Source organism: Melitaea cinxia, chromosome 17, assembly GCF_905220565.1.
Source record: "Melitaea cinxia chromosome 17, ilMelCinx1.1, whole genome shotgun sequence".
Classification (NCBI taxonomy): domain Eukaryota; kingdom Metazoa; phylum Arthropoda; class Insecta; order Lepidoptera; family Nymphalidae; genus Melitaea; species Melitaea cinxia.
Genome location: NC_059410.1, coordinates 15,981,308 through 16,005,427, shown reverse-complemented (window position 1 = coordinate 16,005,427; position 24,120 = coordinate 15,981,308). Strand labels below are relative to the sequence as shown.

Sequence of the window (24,120 nt, the reverse complement as noted above, 5' to 3'; positions counted from 1 at the left end):
TAATAATAAGATTGTCGTCTGTTCCGGTGTACGGTAAGCAACTTAGTGGATGTATTATAGGTAACACTGTTATAGCATTTTTATAGACATAAAAATAATACGTATATAAACAAATATATGATAAATCTAGCTCTTAGATATTTTAAATTACTGTTGACAAACAAACACAATATCATTTAATATATAGGTATAATAAGTTCGAAAAGTTATTTGACCCATTGACTTCATTACATAATATACGATTACAAATAGATCTTTAAATAAGGAATCTCATTTATAATAATTTCAATCTCATTTATAAAAATTAAATAAGGAATATCATTTTATATAAAAATAAAAATAAAAACGATAAGAGCTTTATTTTAACACCGTCAAATAAAAACGCCCAACGTAAGCTCACCCCTGTTTTAAGGGTTTTAAAAGTAGCCAACCAATTAACACAAAACAATGTGGCACAGAAGTGCACTCGTTTTCGGATGATCTATATTGCGATCTTTTTATGCGCGCACGCACGTGCACGTGCTGCCATCTGTCACAGGAAGAGGCACTCGTGCGGACGATGGGCTTCCAAACAGCCTGCCGAGGTGTGTGACAGCCCGTCACAGGTGCTCAGACGAAAAACTGACTCGACTGGTTCGCACTCGCCATTGTTGCTTCGATAAAATGTTATGTTGCATTATCCTTACATTTTCCACTATTTATACATACGTTGCGCGCTCGAATAACTTGTTTTATTAATGACCCAATTCAATTTGCCCAGGTGATGGTTGCAGTTTATGTTAACCCTCGTTGCGTTCTATGTTTAGCAAGTGATCAAAATTTAAGATAGTCGCCGTTAGAATATTCAACTTTCTGTACAAATTATTCGTATGATATGGTAACCTTCGCTTAACTCAAGTGGTCGGAAAAAACAATTTTGCTCTATTTTCCCGGCTGTGTCGGCAACGTTTGTCCTAATGATGAAATCATGTCGAAAATTAACCAAGTGGCATAATTCAATAAAACATCCGCAAACCGGAGGCAGTGCTTCGTAACAGAGGCCGACGTAATGGATTCTCCGCTCCGATTTCACCAAACGACAATCACCATTGAAGTAACGTAACACGGTGCACAATAGCGCTCACGTCTCGAACCCTGATAGCGTAGTAGGAAGATTTTCGCGGAGCATAATGACAAAGTGGGACGGACACGTAGGCATGTTAATTGGACGCAATGACCACTGGTCGATGCCCATAAAGGAAGCAAGTGTGGGCCGAGCGACGCTCCGTCTAAAATCTCGGCCAGGTAGCAGATCTCTAGCTTTCTAACACCAACCGCGTTTTTACCCTGTTGGTTGGTCGCCGAGGGAAGCGAGGGAGGTCACGCTTCGCTGGTGATGGAAGGTTGACGCTGGATGTCTCCGACAATTGTCTCGTTTCGCCTTGAATTGATGTGTTCATTCACAGTTTTGCTCGTGAACGTAATCAAATAACTTAGTATTTTATATCTTACGATAGCACTGCTTTAATAAAACGGCTAATTGTTATTAAAATTTTTAATAAAAAATTATGAAATTAGTATCATCACTAGGAAAACAAACACAATATAGTTCTGGTACCAGCAAATTCTTAAAAATAGATAATTAAAATAAAGCAAAATATATAAATGAAAACTAAGTAGGTATATTTAGGCAATGGATACGACGGTAGGAGTAAAAAGACAGAATAAGGAATTAAAATTAATTAACTGCTTTTTATGATGCGTAGTTAACCCGTATGATATCGCAATACCGAATTGATGACTCAGAACACCTTTATTCAACAAATATATTATCTAATAAGTATAGCATATTACTAATATTTTTATACGCTACGTGATTACATCGATCGTTGCAAAGATAACTGGAATGTCGTAAAATTACTACACATTGTGTAACTACGTATACAACGAATATTCCGCTTGCCCGCCGACAAACCAAGCAGAACAAAGAGAGATTACCAGCGTCGAAATTGGTCAAAGCATTAAAACGGATTTTTTGATATAACAGCTATTTTTTAAACAGCCCAGCGGTGTCGTAAACATATTTCTTTAATCCCTATTCATGACGCGTCGACATCCTGCCTAATTCCGACAAAATGGGTAAGTTCCTTCGTAAGTATTGAACTCCGAAAACGGCTTTAATCTACTTTGGAGCGGCGTCTATTTCGGTCGTTGTCCATCCATCGGGAACTCGTGATACACAGCTATTCCGGGCGGGGCAGGTTTTCGGGGAATGTCAACAAACGAACGGGCACTCATTCAATGAACTCTATGCATGCGACGCCGGTGGCGGACCGGTCTGCCTCACGCTCTCGCCTATCTATTCATAAAAATATGCTCCCAGAGCCTCAATGGGTCGTCCGCTGCCTTTTTTCTAGGTCCTTTGTAGTGCGCTGTATAACGCACTGTACTGTTTTAATCCCGATTGTTCAAATCGGCGTAAAAAAAAACTGTTACATATTCACTCAATTTCATTTATAATTTCATTTACAAAAGAGAAATGTCGTCATTCATTTGCGTGAGAGTTATTTGCAATTTTACGATCGTTTAATCTGTTGACAGGTTGCAATGCAATATATAAACAATATCGCTTACTCCTCAAACTTACATTATAATACATTTGATGAACCTGCTTTTTCTTTACTAAGATTAAAATAGTATACATAGCAATCTATAGACATAAAATGAATTTAAATAGGTACTTATATTTTATTTTGTCAATCTATTTAAGATTAGGTGAAAAGTCGACAACTTAAAGCAATTATAAATTTAGGTGTATTGCACAATTATACGAAAAACGATAAGTATGGTCGTGGGTGACTACCGTCTGTACGTTCGGCTGACGTGCTCGGTTTGCCCAACTTCTAATTAAAATATTTACACAACTTACTTTATCGATAGAAACTTGTTTAGCCGATGTAGTTCAATTAGCAAAAAGTTAGGAATCTTTCGGTCTTTATGTTAAAAGGGGTCAAGATTAAAGCAATTATCGAACACCGTGTACGCAACTCGGTGCACTCAGTTCGACACAAGTGATCGCCGCTTGGAAAACAACAGTTTTACCTGACGATCGTCGAATATTCGATCCGAGAAGATTCGATAAATTGTAGAATTCAATGCATCTTCTCCATTCGTGGAATACATGGCGATAGTGTAGGTGGCAGATTAAAGGCGGGCGAGACGAATGAAAAACATTTTTAAGGATTTAGTTTCGTATAATTTTCTTTTAACAAATGATCAATAGAAAACTGTATAATTAACAATGTAGCATCTTAACAGATATTTCAAAATTATTAGCGATGTAGGTAATATTTTACATATACTTTGGAATGTTCATATAAACGATCTCATATGAATCGATACAACAGGACGCACAACACTCATTCGATACAAGTCTCTCGATTTGGGAACTGAGGAGCTGGCGATATCACATACGTCAAATACATCAAATATCCATAGGAATGGTAGAAAACGGTCTAGAATAAAACAGAACCAGGTCGTCAGTCCCCAAAGGCGCGTGAAAGAACGCAGTTCATAAACGATTTGCTATTTTTTTGTGTCACCCCTACAGTGTGAGCCGCCTAGAGCGATCACGACTTGATGCAGCTATTAGATACGTGGCGATAGAGGGATAGCGTAAAACATTGACTTGAGAACATCGAGATGAACTGTCTAGTGGAAGTGTCTTGTAATGTGGTAGGGCGGCAGTCAACCGCAAGAGTGACTTTATACACCATCAAATGTTTTACGATTTTTACAATAAACGAGATTCACAATGAGATTACATTAGGGATACAACGATAGGCGAGGCCGTGCTAGCAAGGTTTAATTGCAACCGTTAATAGTTATTAGGCGAATTGGATGCGGTCGATCATCGAGTTTTAACTAAACAAAGCAGTCAATAAATAAACGTTTATAAATATCTAATAAATACCTACACGGGCTATATTTACAAGAAGCCTTCTCATTAAGGGCACATCTCAGCCTTTAAACGAATATAATACAGCGCTATCCCAGCGGGATATCGGGTATAAATTAAAAAATAAAGTAAAGCTGCCGGCTTAACACTCGTATTACAAAATAATACTGACACCAGTAAAATATTCTCTCCGCGCGGTGGAATGTGCGGGCTGCGCGCCCGGGGCCGCGGTGATAGGAACTGAGCTACTCGCTACTGCCTCACAAGCAACCAACTTCATCACAATTCTATCTTTATAGAACTATAAATACAATTAACATTGATTCACAACTATCTAGACAGTGCGCCCTGCGGCCGGGCCGAGCCACGAGGACTGCACATGCACTCGGCCCTCAATATACACATGGTCCTCTTGTCACAGCACCCTGCACTGCAAGGAGTGACAGACAGCCACACGTTGCAGTGCAAGGCACGGTAACTCGGGCACACAGAGAGCCCACATACTAAACATTTTCTACATTACAAAACAATAACATGCAGTGGAACCAGAGGCACCAGCGGCAGACATTTGGCCTTCCGATACAAATATGATGGACTACGATGTCAGTTTTTCAATTTAAAACCCAATAAGAATTTAAAATGTAACAAACAGAATTGAGAATTATTTGTATCAGAGGGACAGAGGCCCCGCATACTGCGATACAGTGCCAACAATACACAACATAACAGCTCTACATGAAGCGCGAGTAGCATTAGGTACACGGTCATCGCTAATCTCACAAGTCCAATACACTGATTACGAACAAAAATAATACATGTTACATTTCACAAACTCCGAGGGAGGGACTGAAATTTGACAAACTCAACACTTCAGAATGGCTCAGATCCGGTATGTACAAAAGAAATTACTTCAAAATAAATTATGAGCTTTGTAAAATAATTATCACATAAATTTTTATAACTCCCGGTCTCTCCACATAACTTAACACAACTAACTATGTACACAAGATACAGTATGGACAGGTCGCTCTGGCAGAGTCCGGCACGGGCACTGGGCACGGGCCTGGGCACGGGCCTGCGCCGGGCGCTAGGGCGCGGCGCACAGCTGCACGCGGCCGCGCGGCGCCGCCACGGCCACCAGCTGCACGGCGCCGCGCTCAGCGGACGGCGGCGCCTTGGCGCGCCGGTGCAGGCGCACCCAGGCGCCGAAGCAGACTAGAATCGCGAGGAACACCGCCACGGTCGCGCCGCCCGCGATGGACGCCGTCTCCATCATGAGCTGCCGGCTCGTCAGCATGTACGAGTCGTCCAGGTCCTTGAACTCGCAGCGCGGGCCCACGAACCCGCTGCGGCACTCGCAGTTGTAGATCGGGCTGTCCGAGATGACGACCGTGAAGCACGAGCCGCCGTTGAGGCAGTAGTACTCCGAGTAGTCGGGCTCGCACTTGAAGATGGGGAAGGTGACGTTGAGGCGCGGCTGGGGCTGCGGCGGGCGCTGCGGGCGCGCCGGCCGCGCCGGCCGCTTGGAGATGGAGCTGGAGCAGGCGCCCGCCAGCGCCCAGGCCGCCGACACCACCGCCCACCACACTACCACCGACTGCATTGTCCGCTGGCTCCGGACGCTCGCCGCTCGCGGTGAGTGCACGCTTTTGACATTGGACGGTGACTTATACGAAATCCGAGAGGCGATGACATGACCGCTTTCGAATTTCGAACTCGAACCCTTCGCTCGCATCCGCGTCGGCGGTCCGCCCAGACATGTTTCCTGTGTCGACTTTTTTTACGTAGACGATCACTCGCTCATGACGGAGGCGCGGTTTCTACGAGCGCTAGAGATATCGCATCGATCCCTCCGCGGGCATGTCGAAAGTAAAACAAAACACTGAACTGTGTCGTACACTCTGTTCGTGATTTACGATTATTCACGGAGCACATACACACAATGTCCCGTTTGAAATGTTATACACAAAATGGTGCTGAGCGAAACGAAATATAGCACTGTACTCGACGTCTCGTTCGAGTTGTCTATGCGCGACTGACGGATAGAAGGCGTCTACTGCATCCGCCATCTGCCGACGAGAATGAATGCGGTGAACTCGGCGCCGAACGCTAGTGAGTGTCCGTCTGTATACAGAAGTGTGGCCGTGTGCGATAAGAGTAAACATGTGTGGGTACACTTTTTTCTTTTGTATGGGACAAAAGAAATTATAAAATCCCATTGGCGTAGGCTTATACAGACACTATGTTATTTAAAGTTGTACTACGAATTTGAACCTTATAACTTTGACGAACTTTTTATGAAAATTTAAGGACACAGTTTATTTACTTATTGATATCACCTCAGTGTATTCGTTTTTAAGAAAAAGTTAATTTGTAATAGATTATTTGACAAAAATTTTTGTACATTTGATATTATTTTCATTTCTAATTTTATAAATTAATACATACTTAATTGCTGTCATTTATAGAAATAATATATTTATTTTATATTTTCTATCTCCCACTGTTTTGGATAATATTTTTAAGCAACGGCTTACAAGTTTATATTTAGTTATATAATTAAAAAACTATCTGATATGTAATCTGATACCTACTGATTAAATTTTTTTTATTATTTAAAATTAAGTACTGAAAGCATGTAAAAAATCGATTTAATCCTTAACAAAGTAAATAAAATTATAAATGATTTTATTTAAATAAAATAATAAATGATTACTTTAAATAAAATCTAAACTTATAGTTATTATGGTTTACTTAAGGACATATAAAGAGAGACAAAAAACGAAATGTAAATTTAGATCTCTCTCTCTCTCTCTGTCTTAATTTATAAAAAATAAAGTACGTTTCAATGAAATCATTCTCAAAGAAGGAGATAGTTGTAGTTCAGAGCTATCTCTCTCACATTAATCATTTTACGTTAAGTCTTAAGTCCTGCCATTGACTCATTCAGTCTTATATCATTGATTCTAATATGAATTCCAATTGAAAAAAAACATTCTCAAACTTCAAAAGAAACTCATGTTATAATCATTTTAAATAAACCTGATAAAATATTTTCATCGAAATTAAATAAAGCTTAATTATATTGTGATACATTAATAACAGATTTTTGTTTAAGTTTAGATACTTTAAAAATTATTTACGAGTATTCTATAATTTTTAAAAAATTAATTTTCAATTAAAACAATGAGTGAATTAATTTTAGTTGTGCATAATAAAATAAACTTATTACGAACAAAAATTTAAAATGAAATATTAAAATGTATATTCCTTCATTCTTTATCATCTAATAATAAATTTCGACGCTTGTCTTAGAGCCAAACTAAATTTCAATTTATGAAATGTATTTTAAATGACACAGAATATTTCTTGTGTCCTTAATTGATAATAATTAAAAAGTATAATTATAAAATTCTAATTTATAATATAAAAAAATCTGCATCAATTTTAGAAAATGAAATAAAACTTTATTGTCTATAGAATATATTTAGCTTAGTTATCTGTGGTGTTTATTTTTCATACATTTTACTATTGTATTGTAAAATGTCAATGTCAATCCTGAGTGTAATTTTGCTAACAGAAATTAAGCTTAAAAAATGTTTATATGAAACAATAAATAAAGAAAAGTGCTTTTTTGTTGTTTTTTGTTATCTATAATAAGTAAATATGTCAGAGTCTTCAAAGAGTTCAAAGTCCTCGTCAAATTTGAACCCATCGCCTACATTACAGTGTAAAGATCTTCATGAATATCTAAAAAGTCGGTCTCCACAGTTCTTAGAAACGTTGTACAATTATCCAACGATATGTTTAGCTGTTTACCGGTAAGTTTATAATAAAAACATTTATCAATACAATAAAACCGAAATTTTTAGTGTTTGTATTATAAATATTATAGGTTATGTGGTATGTAAGAAAAAAATACTATATCTTTTTAATTTTTTCAAGATACTATAGCCCTAAATAAAAACGTTATGCTAACTCTCGAGCTGATATGTCAAAAATAATTATAAAAAGCAGATTTGTATCAAACTTCATACCAACTATTATGATTACATTAGCAAAATATAAGATAACACTAGTTGCTGTAGACGTACCCTTATAATTTACAATTAAAGCAAATGGGTATAAAAATTCGAGTAAGAAATTGAGATATATCTTAGTTAATCGATTTCATTATTAGTAGAATGCTTGTAACTATTTCCTGTTGACATTTCTATAATTTAACATTTTAAACATTTTACAGAAGTACTGAATCATACTTTATATCATGAGTATTTGTATTTATTTATTTATTTCATTTGGACAGACAGTAGTTGCTACATTATAATTTTCACATAAAAACTATAGGTACTACAATTAAGCTTAAATGCGCAACATTTTAAGTTGTCACAACATGCACAAAAAAAATGTAACACTAGTATTATTAAAATATTATATCTTCAAATTGTAATACAGATAATTATAATTAAAAATAGATTTAGTAAGTTAAAAAACAAACATAAACAGCAAATACAAAAATCATTTATAAGTAATTAATCCCGCAGCAATCCCAAGACAACTTTTTGAAGGCAGGTAATTTATCATTAAAAACATCCACTTTCTCACATATACTATTATATATCTTCGATATATGGGACATGGCAGATAATTTTTTTAGGTTAGTTCTGGCATACGGCTGATGCAATAAACCCGAATTTATATGCCCGCGTCGAGGCAGACAACGTGGAACATGTAATTGAAACAAACTCAAGAGGGCAGGACAATTAAGTTTATTTCTTAGTATTTTGTAAAGAAATATTATGTCGTGCAGCTTTCTGCGCGTCGATAGGCCGTCCATTTTAAAATGTTTTAGTCTATCGACATATGAATGAATGCGCTTATGTAATCCACCCGAAAAGGCAATGTGTTTTAGAAATCGTTTCTGAATACGCTCTATTCTGATTTGGTATACATTATAATGAATGTATGAGTTTTATATAAAAATAAATAAATTTTTCCATTGCTATAGAGAACTACCAGAACTGGCGAGGCATTTTGTAATCCGACTACTGTTTGTGGAACAGCCAGTACCACAGGCAGTCGTCGCATCGTGGGTGACACAGACACATGCTAAGTTAGATTCTTTTAAAAATTATATAAATAATTTTTTTATTAAATATTATTGAAAGAGACCAGTAACTATGAACTATAAATGAAATTATATAAGATTGTAATGATATGTAATAAAACTGCTGTGTAGTTTTATTTTGTGTTTTGTTTGTCTTTCTTTGTGTTTGTTCTGGCTTTAATTATCTAATTATCATCAGTTACACAAAATTGGGAGTAATTTTCATGGATATGATTGTGCAGGTTTGACTTACAGTCTGTTTTTTTAGCAAACAAGTTTACGACTCACCTGATGGTAAGTGATTACCGTAGCTTATAGATATCTGCAAAACCAGAAGCATTGCAAACGCGTTGCTGACCCCATCCCCGATTCTCCCCAGGACCTCTGGTCACCTTATTTATTTATTTAACAATTTATGTACACTAGGATAGCAAAAGGAAATAGCTCTTATAAACAATGCTGGTACAAAGGCACTACTTACTCACCAACAGGAACACAACACTGCTTGAAAACAGGGTTATTTAGCTGTGATCTTCTGTAGGGTCGAGATGCTACCCCAGTCGGGCTGCTCCATATTTTGAGCAGGAAATTTTCTACTGTGCCCTACCTCAGTTGCAGTTTAGTTTTAACAAATTTCACCCTTCTTGAAGTGGTCAGAAGAGTTAAGTTACTTTACAAACAATTGCAGTGAAATTGTAATAAAGTTATTATGCACTATTATCTATATGGTTTCCTTAAACACTAGTCGTATTAGAATCAGTGTAAAAAGAGTAATTATCATTTTCAGAGAGCAAAGCAAAGCATGTGAAGCGTTATCAGAACTGTCAGTATGGCAAGAAGCTCCTATACCTGGTGGTCTACCTGGATGGTTACTCTCTCAGTCTTTTAAGAAGAACCTCAAAGTGGCTTTACTTGGAGGGTAAGTAAACTCAGACTGATCAGCAAACCACCAAGTTATTTGTTTCTTTTTTTTTTATGTCACTAGGTTGGCAAAACAAGCGTAAGGCTCACCTGATGGTAAGCGATTACCGTAGCTTATAGACATCTGCAACACCAGAAGCATCGCAAGCGCGTTGCCGACCCAATCCCCAATTCCCCCAGGAACTCTGGTCACCTTACTCACCAACAGGAACACAATACTGCTTGAAAGCAGTATTATTTAGCTGTGATCTTCTGTAAGGTCGAGATACTACCCCTATCGGGCTGCTCCATATTTTGAGCAGGAAATTCCTGCTGTGCCCTACCTCAGTTTAAATCAGTCTCAGTTTGATTTATTTGACTAAATTTGGTCAGTAGGGCTATTTTATATCTTTAACTGATAGAGAAGCATTTTTTGGCATTCTGCTGAGAACTATGTATGAAAGCAAGACAGTAGTCTTAGCTGTCTATGTGTGTATAAATTTATGTGAATTTGTATGGATGTTTTGTGGCAAAAATATGTAGAAGTTAACTAATAAGCGAGCAATCAGTATGCCACAACCTAGCTGCAAATCTTATCCAACCTTTGAAATGAAATGAAATGAAAACATTTATTTCACCACATGGTGATACACACTTAACGAAACTCAAAATAATGTCATTTACAGAAATAATAATACAAATAAATTAAAAAATAATTGTGTTTGCTCGCAAACGAAAAAAAAAAACCGACTTCAATTACATCGACAAGTAATACAACGTAGATCGACGAAAAAATAGTCAAGCAACTACGCGTTATCAAAGATTACTCAAAAAGTAGTTATCAGATCTCGATAAAATTTATATGTGACCACATGATAAACATCAGCTTAAATTAAAAATTATCAAAATCGGTACACCCAGTAAAAAGTTATTCCAGATTTTCGAGAGTTTCCCTCGATTTCTCTGGGATCCTATCATCAGATCCTGGTTTCCTTATCACGGTACCAAACAAGGGATATCCCCTTTCCAACAAAAAAAGAATTATCAAAATCGGTACATCCAGTAGAAAGTTATGCGGTGTAATACAACGTAGGTCGACGAAAAAAGCGTCAAGTAAAAACGCATTATTAGATATAACTCGAAAAGTAGTTGTTAGATCTCAAATAAATTTAAATGGGACCAATTGGCACACACCACCTTTCGATTAAAACAAAATTTGTCGAAATCGGTCTACCCACTCAAAAGTTCTGATGTAACATACATAAAAAAAAAAAAAAAAAAAAAAAAAAAAAAAAAAAATACAGTCGAATTGAGAACCTCCTCCTTTTTTGGAAGTCGGTTAAAAAAGCTATCCATTTATCCTGGCATCCAACTTATTGTATCAAAATTGTCTGCTTAACCCTATGGCCTCTTAATGCAATAACTATCAACAAAATGCCTTTAACCTGACATTGAGTTAGGTGTTTTTTTTTTTTTTTTTTTTTTTATATAACAATATATATCCACGGGCTCATAATGCCCGTGCTTTTATTATTCCAATATTAGTTTGTTAGTTTCTATAACTTGGTACTTACACATGCAACTTAGAGGACTAATTAAACTAGACTTAGTATCTCTAATCCTACGTGAGTCCACCGACCAAAAATTTAAAGTTATACTAAATTTACTTCTATATATATTAATTACTATATATTATATATTTTTTGTATTCCTACTGTCAGTTTTATTATCTAAGTTTATATTTACACTTATATACTAGTTACCGTATATGTACACTTATGTCCTAGTTACCTTATATATACACTTATGGCCTGCTGGCCTACTTACAATATACACTTAGCCTAGGTTACTGTTAGTAAGATTTTTTTTTTTTTTTTTTTTTTTTGTAGTCAATATTATATAATTTATCCTAATTAATTTGGTACACATGTAAAATTATTTTGCACACGTTTTGTAATATGTAATTAATACTATTTAATTAATACTATTTAATTGAGTTAGGTGTTAATGAGAGCGATTGTCCCCAGTGGTCGGCCATGGAGCATGTCATCATCACTGGAGCCGGATGGCAAGGCACGCGACATATCTTTCTTAGACGCGTATGCATTGGAGCGGTGGGAGTGTGTGTTACACTACATGGTGGGATCAGCACAGACCGAGGGTATCAGTGCGGACGCCGTGCGCATCCTGCTGCACGCAGGGCTCATGACCAGGTACTACTGGAGCTTCAACTCGGAACAATTATTGAGCAGGCAATATCCTTCGCAAAATCTGGTGTAGCCCGTCTCAAAAGTACTTGTAGAAGAGAAGATCAGAGCTAAAAAATTCTGCTCACAAGTTGTGTTGTGACAGGTCATGGGAAGGGTTGAGGGTAGGCTCAGCAACGTGCTTGTGATGCTACTGGTATTGCACGCATCTATAGGCTATATTAATATTTCTAACAATTCTAACACATTTAACTGTAATACTATATTTCATTTTAGAGATGCAGAGGATGGTACAGCAGTGATAACAAGGGCAGGATTCCAGTTCCTTCTCCTCAGCACCGCTAAACAAGTATTTATAAAACTGTACCTACCTCTTAGAACACTTGTTGTATTAAATAAACATAATTATGTTTCCTATTTGATTTTTTTTTACTTAGTTATAAAAAAAAATATATCTTTTTCTTGTGTAATTATTTCGATTAATGAAGTAATATAACATAGGAAAAAATAATGTTTTACTACTTACGCAATTTCATCTAGTATACTGTACTATAATTACTGTAAGAAAGAAATTAAGGAAAACGAAAAGTTCTTTGTTGTCCATTAAAATGTATTTTGCCGAGCCTACAGAGGTCAAGAGTTAAAATGTTACCAAAAATTAATATTAAGGAAAGTGGGTGTACAATCATACTAAATTACCTTTAAGTGTCACACTGATGGACAATTTCAGGTAGAATGTACTAACACAAGGTCCGCTTTTCCAGGTGTGGCTGTTCCTACAACACTACCTACACACGGCAGAGAAGCGAAGCCTGAGCGCTGCCGAGTGCCTCGCCTTCCTTTACCAGCTTAGTTTCAGCACGCTCGGAAAGGTACTGGTACTGCCTAACATAGTTGCACTACCTGTCCTACTAGTACTACTTGCTTTATTCAAGTAGGCTTTAAATTGTGTAAGTTTTAATTAATTAAATATTATAAAATATAATTTATATGTTGTTAAAAATGAACTTACCACCGATTTTAAATGTAGATTCCGCAGAGAAGAATTGTCAAGAAACTCAGCAGTTACTTTAAAAAAAATGTCTTTTATTGGAAAATACTACTACAGCATAACCTACCTGCACTGCCAGTACTACCCACACTACCAATATGTCTAATACTACCCACATTACTAGTAGTACCTGCACTACCATAACTATCAGTACTTCCTGGTAGTAACTGCATTGACAAAAACTTTAGGATGATACAATTTGTGACAATCATCATAGTATTGTAATTATCTAGCACGAAGAATATGTATATTAGTTAACGATAACTTCATTTCACGTCAAGAGCTTGTTAGTTTGCAAGATATTTCCAAACAGGTTTTGTTACTTTATATTAAGATTGTAATTTAAAAATGATCACACCAGTATAGAAGGATATGAATATTTCAAATTCAGACAGTAAAATAAATGAAATTAGAAGTCTACAGCCACTAGAGATATGTACATATTCAAATTTTTTTTTTTTAAATATTAGAAAAATAAATAAGAAAGACTAATGATTAAAAGTTTTCAGGATTACAGTACAGAGGGTATGAGCAACAACATGCTGGTATTCTTGCAACATTTAAGAGAATTTGGTCTCGTCTACCAGAGGAAGGTAAGAATTTAATGATTATATTGAGTGACTGAATGAGATGTTCCGTCATTTCTCGTTATAACAAATTCAACTTTATATTTAATATTTTTAATAGGATTGTGCTTGCATTCAACTTTGACTTTCTGACAAGTCAAAAAATTGGTAAAGCCATTCCAGTAAAAAAATGAAAGTATTTTTTTTTTTTAGTTATCTCAACTGATCAAGTGCTGTGTTACCAATAAGCACTCCTAATCTGAAATATTTAATCAGTTCCAACTTCAAAACACATAATCCTGTAAATCTGTCAATCTGTAGAGCAGCGTATTAGATTAAGCTCCAATCCTTCTCCTATCTGGAGAAAGAGGCCAATGCCCAGAAGTGGGATGTCACAGGCTGAATCGTGAATCCTGCTTTCATTCTCTATTATTATAAATTCGGTCTAATCCCAAACTAAACCTATCATGTTGCTTCACAGCGTAAGGCCGGACGCTTCTACCCAACCCGCCTTGCTCTAAACATCACGTGTGTGAAGGACGGCCTAGCGCCTCTAGAGACCGCCTCGCCCGGCTACATCATCGTCGAGACAAACTACCGCGTGTACGCCTACACGCAGACCAGCCTGCAGGTGGCGCTGCTGGGCCTGTTCACCGAGCTCATCTACAGGTACTGTTTATATAGTGTTAGGGCACGGCAGTTTCCCGCCCAAAGTAGGAAGTATCCAACTCAAAATCTGTAGCAGGTAGACGGAAAGTACCTCAACCTTACAGAAGATTACACAGCTAAATAAATTTCTGCTCTCGAGTAGTGTTGTGTCCTTATATTAAGTAAGGTGGCAAAGCTCTTGAGGTGAGCTAGGGTCGCTTACCATCAGGTGGAACATATACTAGTTTACCACCTTTAAAGGATTAAAAAAATATGTGTCGTAGGTTTCCAGATGTGGTGGTGGGCGTGCTCACACGGGAGTCAGTCCGCGCGGCGCTGCGCGGCGGCATCTCGGCGCAGCAGATCATTCGCTACCTCGAGCAGCACTCGCACCCGCAGGTATCTGCGTCACACATCTACACCTAAATCACACTACCTACACCTACGTCACACCACCTACACCTAAGTCACACCACCTACACCTAAGTCACACCACTTGCATCCGCGTCTCGCTGCCTGCACCTACGTCACACCACCTACACCTACGTCACATTACCTACACCTACGTTACACCACCTACACCTACGTCACACTACCTACATCTACGTCACACTACCTACATCTATGTCACACTACCTACACACCTACGTCACACTACCTACATCTACGTCACACCGCCTACACCTAAAGTAAATCCAAAGTAAACTTAAATATTTTATTATTTTTTCCACCTAATCAAATAAAAATGAAATTTAAAAACATACGTCAACAGATGCTGAAGTCAGAGACGGGCGGCATCCGCACGACATCAGTACTACCTCCCACTGTTGTAGACCAGATACAGCTATGGGAGAGTGAGAGAAACCGGTTCACATATACCGAGGGCATCGTTTACAATCAGTTTCTGTCTCAGGTGAGTTTTATTACTAATAGAAGCGGAAAATTATTTTGGGTGGGTAAGTGGAAAGTTACATTGGTGGTCACGATTTAAGTTAAATCTTGCAAACCAAACGTAAATAATAATAATTTATTTCAGACATATGTCCATATTTTTGTTAGTTACATTTTTTCCTAAACTATGTTAGTTCCAACAATTGTGACCAAACAAATTATACCAAGTCAAAAATCAATAAAAATAACACTAACATCAAAATCTATATACTAAAATTCAATCAAACCCAAAATTAAAATGATCACCAAATTCAATACTAAAATTCAATCAATATTACAATAATTAAAATTAAAAAATTAAAAAGCAAGATGAGTCTGTACATGTAAATTATATTATTTTTTATAAGGTATATCGATAACGACAAAGTTCAAGTTGGAAAGCTAATTGATGATGTTTACGTGATTTATATTATCAATTGATAGTTACGTCACACCGACTACAGCTAAGTCATATTGCCTCCGTCACACCCCCAGCTGTATGTTGTTTCGTGATGTATGATGCCCCCCCCCCCCCCAGGCGGAGTACGCCGTGCTGCGCGAGTACGCGGCGCGCGCCGGCTTCCTCACGTGGAGCAGCGAGCGCGCGCGCACGCTGGTGCTCACGCGCGCCGCGCACGACGACGTCAAGCGCTTCTGGAAGCGCTACTCCAAGAACTAGCACTCCCAGAACTAGCCGGCCGCTGTGGCGACTGGGCTGGCCCGGGCTGCTGGTCGCCGTCTGGTGCTGCTCGTGTTATAGGCTACGGTAACCGCCTACCGTCGGTTTGGTTGTTAACCTGTTTGCTGACCTAGTCGTAAAATGAGACGATACTATTTGTTGCACTGCGCCCTGGAACCGTCTCTTGTAGTATATGTAGTACACAAATGACATTAATCCAATTGAAAAATTAAAATGTGCTTAATTTGCAGTCTTCGACAATATAATGACGTTGTACTGCAGTAGACCTAAGTTTATTAAAAAATTTTAAATGGCAACACTATCGTCACTAAAATTGGGTTACCACGTGTCAGTACCCCTTGGAAGTTTTACATTAAAAAAAAAACAGAATTATTTAGTATTAGTACAAACTGTAACTCAAAATTCAAAATAACTAATTCAAATGATTGAACTGAATATTACAGTTTGTGTATTTAAATACTACTGCGTAAGACTGTTAATTATACATAGTTGTAAATAAATAGTTTTTTGTATAATTTGTATTTTTTCTTCACTCCATAACACATTAGATCTTTACCATTTTAATGAATGTTTACAAACAAATTTAAAAAAAAAATATTTACTTCGAACCTTGTAATATGGAACTGAAAGATGTAGAAAAATAATAATCTCAAAAAATCGCAAATAAAACTAAAACCATTTTTAATTAATTACACTCTACACTCATAATTTATTACACTTATAAAAATAACACTTACACATTTTAAGTATTACAATAAACTCCCATCTCATCTCATCTACCCAAACTTTAGGTAAGTCCAAGTGCTACACAACATTATTAGATCTTTTATAAAAGACAAATAAGTCCATACACAACACATCACTAATTAGTTCTTAATACAGTTCATCACGATCACTCGGGCTCGTCCCACGGGGTCGCGTGCGGTCAGGCGGTCTCGGGTGCAGGTACAGGTGCAGGCGGAGGTACAGGTGCAGGTGCAGGTGCCGGTTCCAGGCCGGGCTCGTCGGCAGGTACAGGCGGCGGCCGCACGGGGGCCAGCGCCGCGTACAGCTTACTGAGCGCCGCCTGCGCGCTTCGCTCTAACCCTTCGTCTTCGGGACATGTCACCTCCTGTTCGTTGATGATCATTGTAATCAATATACGCACATAAATTTAGCAACATACTCCAGCAGCGGCCGGGAGTTAGCCGGATTTGTCCTGTTTAAGCAGTTTAAGAGGTTAATGAGAGAACATTTATTTGTGGAGCGAAATATTAGTATTATTTTATTCAAATATTCGAAATCAAGTTCTCCTGTCAAGTTACTAAAATTAGGGAGGGAAAAAATGCAGGTGTTTAGTAGCTAGAGATCTGCCACGTGATGAAATATTACAGGTTCTTTCTATCTATCACATATAGGCTATCACATGTTTATTCATAGGAGCAATACTTATCTAACTCTAGCGGAGTAGCATTTATGCTTAACTAGCGGAAGAACAACATTATCATAAGCAGAAATAATATCTAGAAAACTGCCTACAATATTTGAATATAATTTTTTTTTAAAAATTTATCATCTTTATCCATATTGCTGGACAGGATTACTCCCCTCCACCCTGTTCAACATAGAGCATTTTACAGCTTGTTGCCCGGAACATGTCACAGTAACTAGAGATACTAACAATGTCCAGTAGGTCCACATGAGCCTGCTTGTCCACCACATCCACGTATATTATCACCCTTGAACATCTTAAATTTCTATATACACTACTAAAAAGTTACTCCTCAAGTCTGTTCAACATAGAACATCACACAGCTTGTTGCCCATAACACGCCATACTATATACAAGAATACAAGAGACTCACTATAGCCAGAAGATCTACATGAGCTTTCTTGCCCGCCACCTCCACATACAACTTGTCACCCTTGAACATCTTGGGCACGGCGTCCTCGCCGAACATCTCCTGGAACATCTCGATCACGCACTCCTGGAACATCATACATTAACATTTTATTTCTACAATTTGATTTGAGAAATACTTTTGACGTGACAACGTCTTATAAATTGGTTTGCCGGGTGACACTTCAAGAAACTGCGTTACGCTCCGCTCACGTTATGCGCTCACAATGAGAGCGAGTGAGAGGCACGCGGGCATGGTTAGCCCGCCTAAGAGCGAGAGAGACAGACATAAAAAGTGAATGAAATTCAGTGCGAGATTCTTTGTATAAATTAATGTTATAAATATAATTCTTTGTATAAATAAATGTTTTAAATTGTTACTATTATTTCATCCTTCTTCCTACTATACGAATGAATATTCACATTAAAATTATTTTACCACTCAAAGTCGTTGTCACGTAAAACTTTCGCCCGTATACCGACTTTACAGGCAACCAATTTTTTATTCTGAATTTTGCAGAATCAAAATGGGTTGGATTGGAAAGAACTTTAGAAGTAACATTATATAGTATTTAGTGAATTCGAAATCAAATTCATTTTATTGCGAATATAGATACAAAAATATGTTACATAATAATTAGTTACAAACTACAGAGTAGCTGTAGCTGCTGAGGATAAAAACAAGACCTCAAAATACAAGATCCTTTAATGTTTACAATAGATCTGAGATGGCAGAGGTTGGTGTGACAATATAACAATTAACAGTCGTAGTTCATCAAGTCTTCATTTTTTTAGTTTTTAGGAGATTATTAATTTGACTATTTTTTATTAATGTGTGGGTAACGTTATGGGTGTACTGATTTTTACAATTAATTCCCTTTGTATTCGAAAGCTGGTGTTTATCATGTGGTCCTATTTTGAGTGAGATGTGATGAGTAGTTTTTCAGTTATCTCAATAATGTGTATTGTATTGGGTCGGGGTTTACTACGCGCTTGCAATGCCCCTGGTGTTACAGGTGGGCCGTACGTTGTTTTGCCAGCTATATAATATAATTGTGTTTGCAGGCAAACGAAAAAAAATCGACTTCAATTATATCGACAAATAATACAACGTAGGTAGACAAAAACATTGTCAAGTAAATATGCATTATCAAAGATTACTCAAAAAGTTGTAATCAGATCTCGATGAAATTTAAATGTGACCACATGATAAACATTGGCTTTCGATTAAATTAAAAATCATCAAAATCGGTACAACCAGTAAAAAGTTATTCGGATTTTCGAGTTTCCCTCAATTTCTCTGGGATCCTATCTTCAGATCCTGGTTACGTTATCATCACCCAAACTAGGGATATCTCCTTTCCAACAAAAAAAAGAATTATCAAAATCGGTTCATAAACGACGGAGTTATCCCCGAACAAACATAATATATATATACTAGCTGACTCTGCAAACGTTGTCTTGCCACTAAACGCTATTTAAAAATAGTGGTTGGTGGTAGAAGGGTGAAAATTTAGGATTGTATGTATTTTTCAACGCCAAATCATAATAAAATAAAAAATAATTTATCTAAAAATTAAAAAAAAATTAGGGGTGGACTAACATTTAGGGGGATGAAAAATAGACGTTGTTCGATTCTCAGACCTACCCAATATGCACACAAAATTTCATGAGAATCGGTGAAGCCGTTTCGGAGGAGTTTAACCACAAACACCGCGACACGAGAATTTTATATATTAGATATGTGTACGGACGAATTGAGCAACCTCCTCCTTTTTTTGAAGTCGGTTAAAAATAGGTACCTTAAAGTGCATGCGGTCGAGTTTCGGAGCTAGTGGCGGGTGTGCGGGCGCGGTGGCCGAAGCGCCCAGCAGCGCCGCCAGCACCGCGTCCGCGAACATGTCGGCCACCGGCTGCGCCTGCCACTGAGGACACCGATATACACAGTTCAATACTGCCAGACACCACTATTGTTTACTAAGTCTAGTCTGCCCAATTTTGACTTGATTTATATCCATTAAAAAACGTTATCCATTAAAATGCGTTTAGTAGTGGTGGTGGCCGTTCAATCATAGGTCCTAAAGACAATAAAAACGAGTTTTAATCGAGATACTAGATAAAAATGCTAATAGTACAAAAGGTTTAGCGCCTCTGGAGCAAGTGAAACGGCTCACTCTACAAAAATAAAAATCAAAAATTATTTTACTCCAATAGGCTGCAATTAAAGTTGTTTATAAAGAAATAATTAACTACAATCAAAGTGGAGCTATCACCGATTAGGAATATTCAACCGACCAAATCACCAGAGACTACACCGAGTATTGTTTGTGCCCCGCGCTCCCGACCGTGCTCAGGCCGGGCTCACCTCGAGCGTGACAAGGTGAGCGACAGCAGCTGCGTGTTGCGCGGTGCTCGTTCTGTTCGCCTCGCACCTGCACCTGCACCCGCACCCGCACCTGCACTCAGTACCTTGGCGGTGCGGTCGCCGCGGAAGGTGAGCGACAGCAGCTGCGTGTTGCGCGGTGCTCGTTCTGTTCGCCTCGCACCTGCACCTGCTCCCGCACCCGCACCTGCACTCAGTACCTTGGCGGTGCGGTCGCCGCGGAAGGTGAGCGACAGCAGCTGCGTGTTGCGCGGTGCTCGTTCTGTTCGCCTCGCACCTGCACCTGCTCCCGCACCCGCACCTGCACTCAGTACCTTGGCGGTGCGGTCGCCGCGGAAGGTGAGCGACAGCAGCTGCGTGTTGCGCGGTGCTCGTTCTGTTCGCCTCGCACCTGCACCTGCTCCCGCACCCGCACCTGCACTCAGTACCTTGGCGGTGCGGTCGCCGCGGAAGGTGAGCGACAGCAGCTGCGTGTTGCGCGGTGCTCGTTCTGTTCGCCTCGCACCTGCACCTGCTCCCGCACCCGCACCTGCACTCAGTACCTTGGCGGTGCGGTCGCCGCGGAAGGTGAGGAAGGCCACGGGCGCCGCCACGCGCAGCATGGCGTGCCGCCGGGGAAGTGCGCGCACACGCGGGCTCACCTCGAGCGTGACGAGCGGCAGGTCGAGCGCCAGGTCGAGGCAGCCGTACAGGCGCCAGCGCGCCTCGCTGAGGAAGGCCACGGGCGCCGCCACGCGCAGCACGGCGTGCCGCAGCTGCGCCGCGCCGCCCGGGAAGTGCGCGCACACGCGCTGCTGCACGCCCGACTGCGACAGCTCCGTGTACTCTGAAACAGCGCGGGGCATCCGTGAGCTCGATCCCCTCCCCACCTCTCTGCCCACCTCACTCACCACAGGAATAGAACACTGCTTAAAAGGTATTATTCCGTAAGGTCGAGTAACTTCTCAGTCGAACTGCTCCAGATTTTGAGCAGGACATTTCTGCATCATTCCTAAGTTATTAGCGACGCGTTGAGCACTAGATTGGCCATACAGACCACAGAATGATCTGGGCATTTGTGTTTATGTATTGTGTATTTCTGAACCCCCAGCACTAGAAAAATCCTACTGAGGACCGTAGATCGTGAAGCGTTTAGTTATATATTACGAACCCCCACCAATAACTTGTACATTAGTACCGAAATTTAACAGAATTACACATCTTCGTCTACGCATATTGGTTTTATTTCTGTTTCAACTTACTATTGAGATCTGAAGGAGCCAAGATGTGGTAATTGAAGTTCCTCTTCACCAAAATACCCTGCAGCGGTCGTCCCGGCACCGGCGGCTCCATAGCCAGCGATCCCATCACCTACAAATTAAATATATTTCTATTAGTCTTGGGCTTAATCGGACGTGGTCAGGTGCGCATTCTATTCGTACAAATCGAAAAATGTACTAATCCACCTTATTAGTACTATTAGTACTTAGTACAAAACAGTGTACAGGTCGAAATACTTTTTTTTTTCATCATTTTGATATAGATATAGATATATATATATATATATATATATATATATATATATATATATATATATATATATATTTGTCTTGTAGCACTAAAGATACGATTGTGAAATAACAAACCTCATTATACTATTTATTATATTATTTATATCATTATATATTACGTTATTGAATTTCCACAAATATAACGTAAACAAATTCTTGCGGTCTTTGCGCGGTGCTCGTTCTGTTCGCCTCGCACCTGCACCTGCTCCCGCACCCGCACCTGCACTCAGTACCTTGGCGGTGCGGTCGCCGCGGAAGGTGAGCGACAGCAGCTGCGTGGTGCGCGGTGCTCGTTCTGTTCGCCTCGCACCTGCACCTGCTCCCGCACCCGCACCTGCAGTCAGTACCTTGGCGGTGCGGTCGCCGCGGAAGGTGAGCGACAGCAGCTGCGTGGTGCGCGGTGCTCGTTCTGTTCGCCTCGCACCTGCACCTGCACCCCACCCGCACCTGCACTCAGTACCTTGGCGGTGCGGTCGCCGCGGAAGATGAGCGACAGCAGCTGCGTGTTGCGCGGCGTGTGCAGCTGCAGGCGGCCGCGGTGCTCGCGCTGCAGCGCCGCCTTCAGCCGCGACATCTCGTTCTGTTCGCCGTGCACCAGCACCTGGACGCGGAACGCATTACTTGAGATCTCAAATCCGATAGTCTATCAAATACTTCGTATACGACTAAAACCATATATGACCTCTATCGAAGTGCAGACCAGAACTCTTTGGGATCGTCCATTAATCATGTGAGGTTCGAAAGGAGCGACGGGGTTTGGATAAAGTGACGAAATGTTAGAAAGAGTTAGGGAGATTTTAAAATGATATCACGTATGATTTCGGTAATTACACGATTCGACCATATTCAAACCAACCTATTACAAAACCCTGCAAATTTGTATTACTTTACTAAAATTTATTCAGATTATTCCTGTATTTAAGAATAATATGGGTGAGGAGTATTCTATAACCTCACCGCATATCACATACGGGGTAGAAAGTTGCTAAAAACATCACATAATAGAGGATCCTGAGATCTCAAGTCAGATCAAAAATTTAGCAGGCGACTGAAACTTGCCTTTGACTCCACTTATAGTGAAGACTAGAGCTCTTGCTTGATGTCACACTTTATCCTCTACTTATCTCATTTTAATATTAATAGTTTTTTTTCGTAATGAACAATATGCCTTCGCTAGATATCGCTCTACATCAATTGCTGATGTGACCTTTCATACATACGATTCTTGAGCATAAAAAGCCAATGCATTAAAAACTGTGCTAAAATTAAATGAAGAAAAAATTGAGAACAATCGAACAGCCTATTTAAGGCTTTCCACTGCTAACTGCAGTTCGTCAAATGGGGAGTCCTGTAAGTGTAATAGATCACGTTCTACGTGAAAAATTCTTAACCCTTTTTTAAACTTTATACTACTAAATATACGAGCTACTCTGAAATGGTAGTTCTGCATAAACCTATAAATGAACGATGAAAGGATGGTTTGGGGCACGAGGTTTGAGACTGACTTGGATTGAGAAGTGGAGAAAATGTATTACTTTTTGATGTATGTAAATGGTCACTTCACCGTGGATTTGGGTGGGAACCCAAATCTGTCAAATGGTATACTATGACATGTCATATTATAAACGCTTCACACTTCATACTCAACGGCTCCCAGTAGGATTTTCTCTTGTGGCGGGGGTCCGGAAACGTCTGGCCAATACAAATGTCTTTAATGAGCGGGGATCGAACCCGCGACCGCCAGCGCAACAGCCAGACGGGTGTTGTGACCGCTGCGCCAAAGTGTCGTTTTATGTTTTCTCTATGGACTAAACCATTGGAAAAATTCCGAGTCATAATAGCAGTACAACATTTAGAAATCACTCACGACATGGGGTGGTTTCAGGATGTTAATGAACTCAGAAGTCTGTTGATAGTCCGTGTGAGCTGAGAACGAGATGTAGTCCACGGACATCTTGAGCGGAAGCTTCTGACCCGACATCGACGTGATCTCTTCGGGCTCCGACAAGATTGTCTTAGCTAACGTTCCCTCCACACAATAACCTGTTGGTAAAAAAATATACTTTTCACCTTATATACCGTTAACCTCACGATGTGTAGTCGATAGTATTGTTACATGGTTAACCTTATTATTCACCATTTTAAGTTCTCGTTTTTAGTATTCGGACTCCAAGATTTATTGTATTTTTCTAGGAGCTAACAAAAGTTAAAAAAAAATAATACAAGTACAAATATACTTTATTGTACAACCAGAAACAATAA

General features: G+C 39.2%; 3 protein-coding genes across 3 annotated transcripts in view; 1 reads left to right on the top strand and 2 right to left on the bottom strand.

Moving 5' to 3' along the window:
- Window positions 1–5,024: 5,024 nt before the first annotated feature.
- On the bottom strand, window positions 5,025–5,672 carry LOC123661461 (pro-epidermal growth factor-like). Its single transcript, XM_045596417.1, has one exon. The coding sequence runs from the start codon at window positions 5,670–5,672 to the stop codon at window positions 5,025–5,027; it is 648 nt and encodes a 215-aa protein (XP_045452373.1).
- A 1,787-nt stretch (window positions 5,673–7,459) lies between these two features.
- LOC123661330 (general transcription factor IIH subunit 4) lies at window positions 7,460–16,561 on the top strand. Its single transcript, XM_045596293.1, has 11 exons — window positions 7,460–7,758; window positions 8,946–9,050; window positions 9,832–9,963; window positions 11,972–12,157; window positions 12,428–12,500; window positions 12,916–13,023; window positions 13,712–13,795; window positions 14,250–14,437; window positions 14,701–14,815; window positions 15,189–15,329; window positions 15,885–16,561. The coding sequence occupies exons 1-11, from the start codon at window positions 7,604–7,606 to the stop codon at window positions 16,023–16,025; spliced, it is 1,428 nt and encodes a 475-aa protein (XP_045452249.1). The 5' UTR covers window positions 7,460–7,603; the 3' UTR covers window positions 16,026–16,561.
- A 163-nt stretch (window positions 16,562–16,724) lies between these two features.
- Window positions 16,725–24,120, bottom strand: part of LOC123661329 (cleavage and polyadenylation specificity factor 73) — a 38,663-nt gene continuing 31,267 nt past the window's right edge. Inside the window, exons 10-16 of the mRNA XM_045596292.1 lie at window positions 23,726–23,901; window positions 22,319–22,459; window positions 21,550–21,658; window positions 20,950–21,134; window positions 19,728–19,850; window positions 17,891–18,013; window positions 16,725–17,157 (exon numbers count right to left, since the gene is read on the bottom strand). Coding sequence (XP_045452248.1) covers window positions 16,972–17,157; window positions 17,891–18,013; window positions 19,728–19,850; window positions 20,950–21,134; window positions 21,550–21,658; window positions 22,319–22,459; window positions 23,726–23,901 — 1,043 coding nt within the window. The 3' untranslated portion in view covers window positions 16,725–16,971. The remainder of the gene's footprint in view (window positions 17,158–17,890; window positions 18,014–19,727; window positions 19,851–20,949; window positions 21,135–21,549; window positions 21,659–22,318; window positions 22,460–23,725; window positions 23,902–24,120) is intronic.

Excerpts from the sequence above, each read along its gene's own strand:
- LOC123661461 (XM_045596417.1), bottom strand. The coding sequence starts at position 5,672 with ATGCGAGCGAAGGGTTCGAGTTCGAAATTCGAAAGCGGTCATGTCATC.
- LOC123661330 (XM_045596293.1), top strand. The coding sequence starts at position 7,604 with ATGTCAGAGTCTTCAAAGAGTTCAAAGTCCTCGTCAAATTTGAACCCA. Across the intron at positions 9,051-9,831 it reads GTGACACAGACACATGCTAA|AGAGCAAAGCAAAGCATGTG; the intron begins GTTAGATTCTTT and ends TATCATTTTCAG. Across the intron at positions 9,964-11,971 it reads AAAGTGGCTTTACTTGGAGG|TGGTCGGCCATGGAGCATGT; the intron begins GTAAGTAAACTC and ends GATTGTCCCCAG.